Source organism: Oncorhynchus gorbuscha, linkage group LG24, assembly GCF_021184085.1.
Source record: "Oncorhynchus gorbuscha isolate QuinsamMale2020 ecotype Even-year linkage group LG24, OgorEven_v1.0, whole genome shotgun sequence".
Classification (NCBI taxonomy): domain Eukaryota; kingdom Metazoa; phylum Chordata; class Actinopteri; order Salmoniformes; family Salmonidae; genus Oncorhynchus; species Oncorhynchus gorbuscha.
Window position 1 is genome coordinate 10,329,051 of NC_060196.1, and position 12,439 is coordinate 10,341,489.

Sequence of the window (12,439 nt, forward strand, 5' to 3'; positions counted from 1 at the left end):
TTTACAACTACTTCTGGTACAAAGTCACAGATACTTACAGATCCTTTGGAAATAATTGGTATATGTCTAGAAGGTATTCGGCACAGAGCAATACCAAAGTATTTCATATAAGAACTGTGGACGCCATGTGCGCCTCACAAAAGACCTCACCCAACTTCAAGGGACCATGTCCAGTTTGACATTGTACAGAAGGTCAGCAGGACCTTTGGAGAGCAGACATACCTCATGCAGCGATTTAATAAAGACTGTGAGCTGAAGCCCGAGTCTGGAAAGCACTTAATCTCAAGTAGATCTTACTTGTTCATAAATTGCATGTTCACTTTTCTCCTCGACTTCAATAAATAATCCAGATTTGGAAAAGTCAATGATCAGTGGATTGAATGACTAATGTAAATTAACATGAAAATGCCATTTTTGGCTGAGCAGTATCTGTCTGTAATAAAGCCATTTTGTGGGGAAAAACTCATTCTGATTGGCAGAGCCTGGCTCCCCAGTGGGTGGACCTATGCCCTCCAAGGCCCACCCATGGCTGCACCCCTGCCTATTCATGTGAAATCCATAGATTTGGACATCATTTATTTATTTTAATTGACTGATTTCTTTATATGAACTGTAACTCAGTAAAATCTTTGAACTTGTGTTTATATTTAGCAAAACTTTTTTTTTTTTTAAGAAAAAAATAACTTGGTTCAACTGCTTACCTAACTTCTTCCTCTTTTATCCTCATCGCCATATGTAGTATCTTGTAATATACTACAAAAAGTCCCCCCTACAGAAGACACCTTCATCCAATGACTTGTGTAATGTAATGGAAATGAGTCATGATCAGAGACTAGGAGTGATTATGCATAAAAGGAGCATTTACAATAAATCCAACCAGGTCTAATAGCTGAAGTGAATGATATGATATATAGCCTATCAACGTGGGATGACGGCTAACCACTGCAACAGGACTGCGTGAATCAACATGCCAACAGTGACATGCGATGCAGTGATGAGAAACGTAAGTACAGAAATAGGGGAAAGCGAGGTGTGTTGTCACACTTTTCACACTGTCTAACATTTACTGGGCACAATACATCACAATGGTATAAATGTCATACCAAATGAAAGGAGGAAGTCTTGGGCACATATGTTGTAATGACATCTTCATGTGTTATTTCAGTACGGAGTTGTAGACCGTTAAATAGAGTGTGCACTTGTGACAATTTGCCCCATCAGCGGGTATATTGTCACACTACGCCGGGTAAGTCGTCACATTGGATTATCAACAAATAAGAAGGCAACTAATTAATTGTGAATATCAAAATAAAAACAGTCATGCCTAGAGAATCTGGCAAATCATGTCTTTCAATCAAAAAAAATAATACTGACAGAGCACACATCAATTAAGTGGTACGACCACTTTACTTTGAAATCAAACGTTCTCTGGCGTGCACATAGATCCACTGTAATTGTTGGAATCGGAATGGAATGTAATGCTGCAGATGACTTTAAACATTTTTTAAGCAAGTTTTAACAGAACAGACGTGGTGTTTAAATACACTAATGCACAGTTTAGTAACAGCCGATACGACATACATCCGTATCTGACTAATCAGACGCATCTTCAGATCTGGTACACATAAATTGCCTGGCCTGAGGTGCAAGCATCACGGGCCCATTTGTTGCATCTCACACACTTCACACAAGTCTCCTTTGGAAGGCTGTTTGAAAATGGCTCCACACAGACGAGGCAGAAGCACTCCTCTTCATCTGATGATGACTCTTCTACGATTTTATCTGCCTTCTTGTTCTTTGCAGATCCAGATTTTGACTCTCCCCCTTGCTTCCCTTTCCTCGGAAACAGCCTTTTGCTAGGTTGCGCCGTTTTCTTCCATTGCAAGCTGGTTTTCAGGGCCAGCTTTTAGATATGGCCGGATGTCCTCTGGAGTTGGTAGTCTGCTGTCAGAAATGAGATTGCTGGGCAAGGGTGAGCTAGTGCTAGCATAAGAACTGGATCAGGTCTGTGTCTGAGCTCATGCAAGGCAGGGCTGGAATGGTGCTGGGACCTGGCAGGTTGGTGCTGGGGCCTGGCAGGGCTGGAATAGTGCTGGGGCCTGGCAGGGCTGGTGCTGGGGCCTGGTATGGTTGGGTTCTGAATGGGGCGATCTGTAACGTAGGATGGCGCAAACTTGGTTTCCAGAAATACATGACTGTTGTAAGGTTGTACCCCAGTCACGCTAAAGCCAGTCTGAATGTTCATGGGAGTTGCAGCCAGAGGATAGGTGATTGCCACAATCCCAGGAATTTCATAAATTGACATTGTCTTCCCGGGATTGTTCCTCATACAGGCATCACACACACGGTGTTGATGTGCCTCTTTAGCGGCCCGTAGACAGACCTGTTTGAGGCTTGAAGCTGATAAGAGCAATGGAGTGGGAATGACAGCATAATTCTGCCATTGTTTTGGCATAATTGAGTTGTGTCTTTGGCTATGCCGGATTAAGTGATGTGACATGCTATTCTATAAAATAATTTATCCGTAATTAATATTACCTGATTGAGCTAATCATGTAAATGTAATTAACTAGGGGGTCGGGTACCACAAAATAATATATATAGAGCTGTTATCTTCCGAATAAACTCTTAAAGACCTAGTAATATTTTACATCAATAGTAGTCAATATTAATCGTCATCTTAATTCAGTCTCATCTGAAAGTTGTAAATTATTTTATCTGCATGAACCCTGGCTAACAAGTTGAATCAGCAATACAAAAATTGGGTTTTATCATTTATTTACTAAATACCTAACGAATCACACATACACAAAATGAAGTCATAACGTGATTACAAATTACATCAAAGGAAAACGTCCCTAGCTGGTTACACAAAAGAAAAGGGGCTGGGTTTGAGTGAAAGAGTGGGAAGACTGAGGAACAAAGGGTGAAACTGTGCTATCATAAATACATCATCTTATGCATTCTAAATGACTGTCCATTTGGAAAACGAAAATGCAATAAATATTTACTCTGTGCTGCGCTTCGGTAGGTTGGTGGTAGATGGAAGGCCGTGTTGCCCAACCGAGTCCTTTGTCCTTTGAAGAATGTCTCTGCTGGTAAATTGAATATGTTGTAGTAATGTCGTTGTGTGGTAGGCGGGATACACTGTCTGTTCCTTCCTAACCCTCGTTTGCAGCGGCTGTTGCTAACTCAACGGCTAGGAGGTATTATTTATGTAGTAAATAAGAGTTCAAAGTTCATACCATTCGCAACCAAAGCTCACGCTGATGTTTGCTTGGTTCTGTAGTTATTCTGAACCATTCTGACATCGGACCGTCGTCCTCGGAACAATAGGTTACATTGTCGTCAAGGCTTTATATAGGAAGGGAGAGGAGGGCGTGTTTGATTTTTTTTTATAGCCCATATGCCTTCACAGGAGCGTGCCACGGATTGAGCAGAAAACTCAAATCTCACATTTTAGAAGATAAAATCACATTTCATCCCATCACGAATAATTTCATATTCAAACATTTTACATTTAACAACAATTCCACGTGAATCCGATAACTCTGTTGGCGTGTTTTGCACCGGTTTAAAATGTTTTGCATTTGATTTGGAACCGGGCTGTCTCCAAGGCGTGAGTCAGGTGCCCACAGCTCTGTCCGAAGAAGAAAGTTGGCTTAAAACAAAAGTGAGTTATCTGCCTACACAATGAAAACTAGCTTGAAAATTTTAGCATTTATTTGATGTAAAATATATATGTCTCTGGACATGCACCATGCTGCCGTGTTGACATGACCGAGAAGTGAAGATAATTGTTAATTTGAGAAAGGTGGTACTCCCTTCACGCTTTCGTCCGATGACCTAATGCGCTATTGCCCGGATCAATTTGGGCCATAGTAAAATAAGCACCACAGAGCAAAACAGCGGGCTGTCAAGGTCCCGCCTATTCCTATTTGGATTGGTGGATGTTTTGGATTATTTGAAATCCTTTTTAAAGAATATATTCTATGAGGGTGTTGACATTAACCGCCTGTATTTGGATGGAGAGTGAGACGCTATACTAGCCTAATGAATAAGCATGATCGAATATCAACAGGGACAACTCTGATATAAAGTGTTTTTTTCTGAAAGTTGCTGGGATGTTATGTGCATCACATAGTACACTCTTAATAACAACCTCAGCATTACGAAACTTCTATTAGATCAATTAAGCCTCATGTATCAAAATAAACATATTTGTTGTTCTTTACTAAATTCGACACCCATTGACCTATATTCAAAAACTCCTCACTTGCTTAATAATTAATGATCTGCTTAACATGGATAGATTTTAGGCGGAGTAAACCCTCTCGCTTCCCCTTTTCCTCTGATTTGAGAAAATGTTCACTTGTTTGAATAGCCTAAAGTTATCAACTAGAGGTTCATGATTCTACAGTACTGCGTGGATAGTGAAATGAGAGGAGGTGGGCCAATTGAATTAGAACAATTGTCTAAATCTCCCGGCAAAAGTTTCTACCGAAGCGCAGGCTGCAAGAGAAGGTAACGTGCACAATTTGCTACGATAGGCAAAGAAAGGCATGTCAATGTATCTGAACCGAGACAATGTGAATGAGTTGAAAACAGTTTCTGAAAACAGCAAGTGAAAGAACATGGGTAAATTCACATTAAATACATCCCAAGATTTACGCCCATTTGTTCAGAGAGAGACCTGTGATAATTACAAGAGTGAACCCATAGGGTTAACAGTAAGCGTGAGCAATGTGCATTATTGTGCTGTGCTTATAGGCCATAAGGTAAATAGGTCAATTACATTCTGCACATCGCTAACAGGAAAGAGATAAAATAAGACTTTATACTGATAATGATATGTTTGTATTCATTCCCACAATGCCCATAGAATGGGAAACGATGTGAATTATGTTTTGCTTACTGGATGACGTTAAACCAGCATTCAGACCAGCTTTACTGATTGAACCTTGGTAAAATACATTCCCTGCAATGATAAAAAAATAACCAAGTCAGTCTGTACAAAGTTGATTTTTGAAAATTGTCATACTCATAACTTTTAGAACAGTACTTTTATTGGACAAAAAGATACATGTCACAAGTAGAATAATATTACTCACTATGGTATCACTTGACCACTTCTGTAAATCTGGAACCCTCTCTTTGATAAAAATGAATTTGAGAATACTTTGGAAAAGGTTCAACATTACATTACACACAGCTTTACTACTTCCTGTCAAGTAAAGATGAAGTAAGGCATTATCATTATCTCACTATAAAACACCAGCATCAACCTCAAGGGACATAGTTGTCACTCTTCATCAGTGAAGCATTTTTACAGACACCATCACACCAACCATCACCATATCATCTACTCTGCCTCATCATACTCATTATTTTCCTCAGTTCACCTCATCCAGTTCCCCACTACATCCAAAACTAACAGAATGTATTACTAACTAACTCACTAAGACTACATTACATGTCACGATACTCTCTATACATGGGCAGTGTGCATTTTCTGCTGGTGTAGCTCCTCTCTGAGAATCTCTTCTCGCAATGTGTACAGGCAAATTATGTCTCTTCCATGTGGATCTTCAGGTGCCTCTTCAGGTGCCTCTTCAGCTGGTGGGAGAACCTCTTCTCAAACTAGGGGCAGATGTAGGATTTCTCCCGTGTGGACTCTCGTGCCTCTTCAGGTTGGACGAGTGGGAGAAAACACAGCACGCTATCTGTACACAAAGACTTCCAGTCCTTGCGCTAAGCTAGTTAGCACTGCCTCCCGAAATTACCTCTAACGTCCTGCATACTGGACTCAGATGTAAAAATGGTATCCACGAGTTCTGACTCTGGGGAAGTAGATACAATTTTTTGCCCAAATCCCCAACTATCCCTTTAATGGTTTGATAGTCCAAAGGCATGGTCCCACACTTAAGACAAAATGAATCAAGACCTGGGCCCGTATCCACAAAGAGTAGGGTCTTTCCAAATAATCGTGTTCATTATGATCTAAAAGGAAAACTCATCCTAGATCAGCACTCCTACTCTCAGACACTTTGTAGATACCGGCCCTGACCTAATACCATTCAGACAGTAGTTCACAGTAGGCTCACCTCAGTGAGACTGTGTGTGGTCCTGTGCTGCTCAGCTGCTTCCTCTGTGGCTCGAGGAGGAGGTGTAGCCTGTTTGGCCTCCATGACCATATTCCCCTCAGGGTTCCCCAGACCCTCCTCACACCCCTCCTTCACCAGCAGCACCTCTGGACCAATGATGTGTTCCACGTGTGTTCCAGCCTGAATTCCAACTTGATTAAATAGATCTCTCACCCATCAACACACCTTAATGACAAAGTGAAAACATGTTTTTAGAAAGGTTGGCACATTTATTTAAAATGAAATACAGAAATAACGAATTTATGTAAGCATTCACATCCCTGAGTCAATACATGTTAGAATCACCTTTGGCAGTGATTACAGCTGTGAGTCTTTCTGGGTAAGCAAGAGCCTTGACTTTTTCAAAATTGTGTTGTTACAGCCTGCATTTAAAATATATATTTAATGTAGATGTGTCACTGGCCTACACACACTGCCCCATAATGTCAAAATGGAATGATGTTTTTAGACATTTTAGCAAATTCATTAAAAATGAAAAATTGAAATGTCTTAAGTCAACCCCTTTGTCAATATGTGTGCAATAAGTGTTTAGCATGGTTTTTGAATGACTACCTCATCTCTGTACCCCAGGCATACAATTATCTGTAAGGTCCCTCAGTGGAGCAGTGCATTTCAAACACAGATTTAACCACAAAGACCAGGGAGGTTTTCCAATACCTCTCAAAGAAGGACACCTATTTGTAGATGGCGAAAAATAAAGAAAAATCAGACAATGAATATCCCTTTGTGCATGGTCAAGTTATTAATTACACTTTGGATGGTATATCAATACACCCAGTCACTCCAAAGATACAGGCATCCTTCCTAACTCAGTTGCCGGAGAGGAGGGAAACCACTCAGGGATTTCACCATGAAGCTAATGATGACTTTAAAACAGTTAGAGTTTAATGGCTGTGATAGAAGACTGAGGATGGATCAACAACATTGTAGTTACTCCACAATACTACCCTAAACGACAGAGTGAAAAGCATTCATGTTTGCATTAAGGCACTAAAGTAAAACTGCAAAGAATGTGGCAAAGAAATGAACTTTATGTCCTGGGGCAAATCTAACACAACACATCACTGAGTACCACTCATCATATTTTCAAGCATGGTGGTGGCTGTATAATGTTATGGGTATGCTTGTCATTGGCAAGGACTAGGGAGTTTTTAGGATAAAAAGAAACGGAATTGAGCTAAGCATAGGCAAAATCATAGAGGAAAACCAGGTTCAGTCTGCTTTCCAACAGACACGGGGAAACAAATAAATCTTTCAGCAGGACAATAACCTAAAACACAAGGCCGAATCTACACTGGAGTTGCTTACCAAGATGACATTGAATGTTCCTGAGTGGCCTAGTTACAGTTGTGACTTAAATTGACTTGAAAATCTTTGACAAGACCTGATGGCCAACAACCAACTTGACAGAGCTTGAAGAATTTTAAGAAGAATGTGCAAATATTGTACAATCCAGGTGTGCAAAGCTGTTAGATACGTACCGCTGCCAAAGATGATTCTACAATGTATTGGCTTAGGGGTTTGAATAGTTATGTAAATGTGATATTTAGCTTTTTCATTTTCAATACATTAGAAATGTTTAAAAAAACATGTTTTCACTTTGTCATTATGGGGTAATCCCTTTTGAAATCAGGTTGGAACACAACAAAATGTGGAATAAGTCAAGAGGTGTGAATACTTCCTAAAGGCACTGTATTTTCAGATAAGCGATGGTAGCCTATCCATTTGGCATGTAGCTAGCTAGCTAAGCAAACAACATGCATAATTTAGCTTGCTGTATCAGGAGATTAGGCTCGACATCGGCAAGTCCTCGTCTTGAAAAAGGTGTCAGTCGGACTACTGTCATCATCACTATAGATGGCATGAAACAATATTTGGATATAGCCATCTAGTTTATCCCCTAAAAGTTAGCTTATTAACCAGCCATATTGATGTGATCTGTTATTAGCTATCTAGCCAATTTGACATGGTCCATCAATCAATGTAGCCTGTCATGTCTGTCAGCAGCAATCGTGATTACACACACTGAAAAACAATGTTGAAAAGGGGATAATGTTAGCTAACTTAGCTAGGTAGGCCTATATTGGTTGGAGAAAAATTTACATTAGGTCAACTTACCACTATGTTTAGCCAACTGTACAAAGTTTCTAACTTGCAAAGTAAACATTACCAGCTAACATTACATTGGTAAATGTGCCCCTCTGCTACTTGACAAGCAGAGCCCACAAACAATGGGAAATTAACCTAAACCACTCATACTTGTCAGATATAATTAACTTTTATATCACTCAATTATCCAATTAACGGCCCCTATTGAGAGATATCGTGGTCTACCCTCACATATCTGAAATTACATGATCAATTGATGTTTTCTGATCATTAAAAGCATGCAGTTACTTGCTGTATAACTCTGACGATATAGCTAAATGTGCGCAATTCTTTTGCATGGACATTTGTAGTTCTGACAATGCTCTTCAAGAGGTGATGATATTACATCCAAATAGTTAACCTTTATTTTGCAATCCCTTAAAAGGCACGCAGTTGTCAATGGCTTTAGAGGAGCTAGGGTCTCCTTGCCCCCCAACAGGCAAATCGAACACTCTGCATCTTATTGGGATATTTGATTGATAATGACCTATTGGCCAGTGAGAGGCTTCAAAGCCACCAGTCGGCCATATTGGCACTCCCCAGAAGGCGCAGTCCTCCATAGGAATTAATGGAATTCTATAGTATTTCAATTAAATGTTTCATGGACATAATTACATGTATTTAAAGCTGCACTTTGCAGGAATCGCTCTGCCATTTCGTGTTTTCTTTTATGTCTAATAGTTCACCTAATTTCAGTTTGTGATAAAACAAGTAAGTATAGTGTAGAGAATCATTCTACCATCTAAACTGCTGTGAAATAGATTTTCCAAAACCAAACTTATTGTATTGTCAATTGTTTGAAGCTGGTGTAAGCAACTGTAAGTAAAAGACGCAAAAACTATTGCTTCTTAGACTTGATTTCAATGAGAATGACAGATCTATAACTCACATTTCTATGTGAATTTGTTTGGGTCGCAGCTTCAAGTATTTTTTGTTGTTGTAGTAAGGACAGAAATATTAGAACCTTTAAAAATAATAATACTTAAGGAAAATGTTTTTAATTTTCCTTTTTAAATGTTTAACTCACGTAATATAATTTAAAAGTATGCAATAAGGTGTCTAATAATAAACAGGGCAAAAACAAATATAGACATTAATAAATGCATTTCGGTAGCTTCCCAAATATCGTTTACAAGGGTGGGGGGGTGCCAAATGAAGGCGCGGTTTCAAAACAGCGCCCCTTATCAGTCATCTAGTGTAATATATGAATTATTTCTCTGGACCCTCTTGGAAGAGAGAGGTGATACAGATTAAACAGACATAGATGCACACACAGGTAATAAACACACTATCAACATGGAGAGCTTACCTATCCCCACATCGTTTGAGTCCTATACTGTAGTTACTGAATAACTTAATTGTTGCTAAACCCATCATGTTGGACATAAATTATGTTGTGGGTAAATAAGAGTCAGCTATGGTAAGTCAAAAGTAATCGGTGGATCTTTTCTGCTGGCAATACATTAATCTTTGTCTTTATTGCAGGGTTTGATCTAAACGTCAATCTATCGAATGGAATGGTTACTTTCTATATCATAGAGTGGCATGGTTTTTCTGCTGGTGTATCCTGAGGTATCTCCTCTCTGAGAACCTCTTCCCGCAGTGCGTACAGGCGAACGGCCGTTCTCCCGTGTGGACCTTCAGGTGCATCTTCAGGTTGCCAGCCAGGGCGAAGCGCATGTGACACTGGGTACAGCTGAATGGTTTCTCCCCTGTGTGGACCCTCTGGTGCATCTTTAGGTTGTCCTGGCGGGAGAACCTCTTCTCACACTGGGTACAGCTGAAGGGTTTCTCCCCTGTGTGTACCCTCTGGTGCCTCTCCACCTTCTGGGGGCAGCTGAAGCCTTTGTTACAGAACATGCAGAGGAATCGTTTCTCTTTACTATTGCCTGATGTGGCTCCTTCTCCCTGAACCTGGGCTCTAGCCCTGTCGTTTGAGTTCAATACCTGATCGAAAAGGATCTGGCCGTGTGAATCGGAAGGTGCCATCGACGTGAACACTGGGTCACGACCCCTGAACGCATCTAAAGAGGAGTGGGGGGCGACATTTAGATTTGTGTCTAAGCTTCCCCTGTAATTTAAGAAATCTCTGCCCTGTGAGTGTCCGTCTCCTAGGTGACTATCTGTATTCCATATGGGAGGAGCATCGCCCTCCACTTTCACCTCATCTACCACTATAACCTCCCCTTTCTTATCTAGGCACCCTTTAGAGTATACACTACTACTGTACCGGTTCCAGTCCTCTCTAGACAGATCAGTCTGTGTCTCTAAACCCAAGGGCATTTTGCCAGGATCCATCTCTGTAGTGTAAGAACAAGATGGATCATCACTGCCAGTGTCTAATGCGTCACCATCAACATCCCCATGGGAATTAACCGTCCTCTGGCTCTGATGAAATACCGGTAAATATTCTGAGCCGGGAGCAGGAGGACAGCCCAGTAGCCCTAGTCTCTCTGGGTCTGATCTGTGGTCAGATCCTGTGTGTAAGAATTTGTGTGTTACAGTTAGAGTCTCTGTGTCGGTCTCTGACTTGAGGACGGCGTTCTGCGTTCCACTGACCTCCGTGATGCTGTGTCGGGTTCTGGGCTGCGCTGGGGTGGTGATGGGGTCCTCTGTTGCTACAGAGGGCGCTCCAGACGCTGCTCCAGTCTGTATGTCTCTGCTGTGTCGTGGGGGTTCCTCACCTCCAGACCTCTCCTGTTTGACCCCAGGACCTACAGCCTCTGCATCTGCAGACTGACATGAGAGGAGATTATTTATTGCTACATGAGTTGAATTGGATAACAATGTCGTAGGGAAGTCACACAAGCTCCCCTATGGCAGATAAATAAGGATGTACATGTAGGAAAGTGAATAGCTGAGGGGAGCCTTTCTGAAATAAACAGCCACATTTGATTTACAAAGTAACACATTTTTATGCAACACTATAACACTAACTTCTATCACGATAACGTTCTGGGTTGAGGTTCCACTCCCCTCATCAACAGTGATTGGTTGGTCGTCTCTCCATGTATTGTGTCCTGCTGGCTTCACAAAGCTCCTGTTGCCTCCAGTGTGATGACCTTCACCTGGGAGTGTGATTGGGGGAAAAATAGGTGGTTAAGTTAGCTATTATCAATGCTCAACACTATATTGTACAATATTGACATGGTCTACCATTGACAAGGATGTAAGGTAACACTTCTCGTAACTTATTGATATACTATTTATTGATTGATGTATTATGTTCGATGAATCACATTGTTTTAATTGAGTAAATAATAGGAAATGCAGTAAATCAACAATCTGGTTAGAATATCATAGTGTCTTTGTGCAAGATAGCTAAATAATTATTGCACAGTATTTGAAAACTGACCAGCTATATATATGAATGAATGGCAACAGGCCACACAGCCTCGGCCTTCTGCAAAATGTACCTCTTGCCATTCCTCTGTATCGGTCGAGGATCTTGACACTACTGGGACGACTGGCGAGGACGCGCTCTCGTATTGTCCTCTCTGCGCGCTCCCGTGCCACCTTCAGTTCCAGTAGTTTCCTCCGCAATACCATGTTTTCTTTCTGGCTTTGAGTTATTTCCAAACGAAACACTGCATAGTCGTCATCTACGAGTTTACAGATCTCTGCCACGGCTGCATTCGCTAGTACCTCCATGATGGAGGCTATTTGAGTGTGAAAAACCATACAGTTAGCCATTGTTAGCTAACGTCAGCAGCTAGCGTTACCTAGAAAACATCTATTTTTTAATCTATTTTTTAATCTATCAACCAAATCCTGTCTCCAACGCGAATTAAACACTACAAGTGGTAAGTATGTGATGCTGTGCAGTTAAATTAGTCATATTTTAAGTTCCAGTGTGTTTATAAACGTCTAAATAACAACAATAAAAATGCTATCGTGAAAAGTGTTCTTGTTGACGTCAGTGTACTTCTTTGTGTGAGATTCCGGCAGACTATACAAGTATTACTGCCTTTCACAGGTCGGAGTGTGAATTGCACATTGTCACACAAAAAGGGGAATACATCTCACCACCATCTAATCCAGGGGTGGGACCTGATTGGTGTCACACTTTTGCCCCAGCTAACAAACATGACTCCAATAGTCAACAAATTATTACCTTCAGTTTAGAA

The 12,439-nt window shown here is 40.8% G+C and overlaps 1 protein-coding gene across 1 annotated transcript; it reads right to left on the reverse strand.

Moving 5' to 3' along the window:
* Window positions 1-7,401: 7,401 nt before the first annotated feature.
* LOC124012401 (zinc finger and BTB domain-containing protein 18-like) lies at window positions 7,402-12,232 on the reverse strand. Its single transcript, XM_046325979.1, has 3 exons — window positions 11,729-12,232; window positions 11,250-11,380; window positions 7,402-11,048 (listed from the first exon to the last, which is right to left on the reverse strand). Exons 1-3 carry the CDS (start codon window positions 12,003-12,005, stop codon window positions 9,846-9,848), a joined length of 1,611 nt encoding a protein of 536 aa, XP_046181935.1. The 5' UTR covers window positions 12,006-12,232; the 3' UTR covers window positions 7,402-9,845.
* Between the last annotated feature and the right edge of the window lie 207 nt (window positions 12,233-12,439).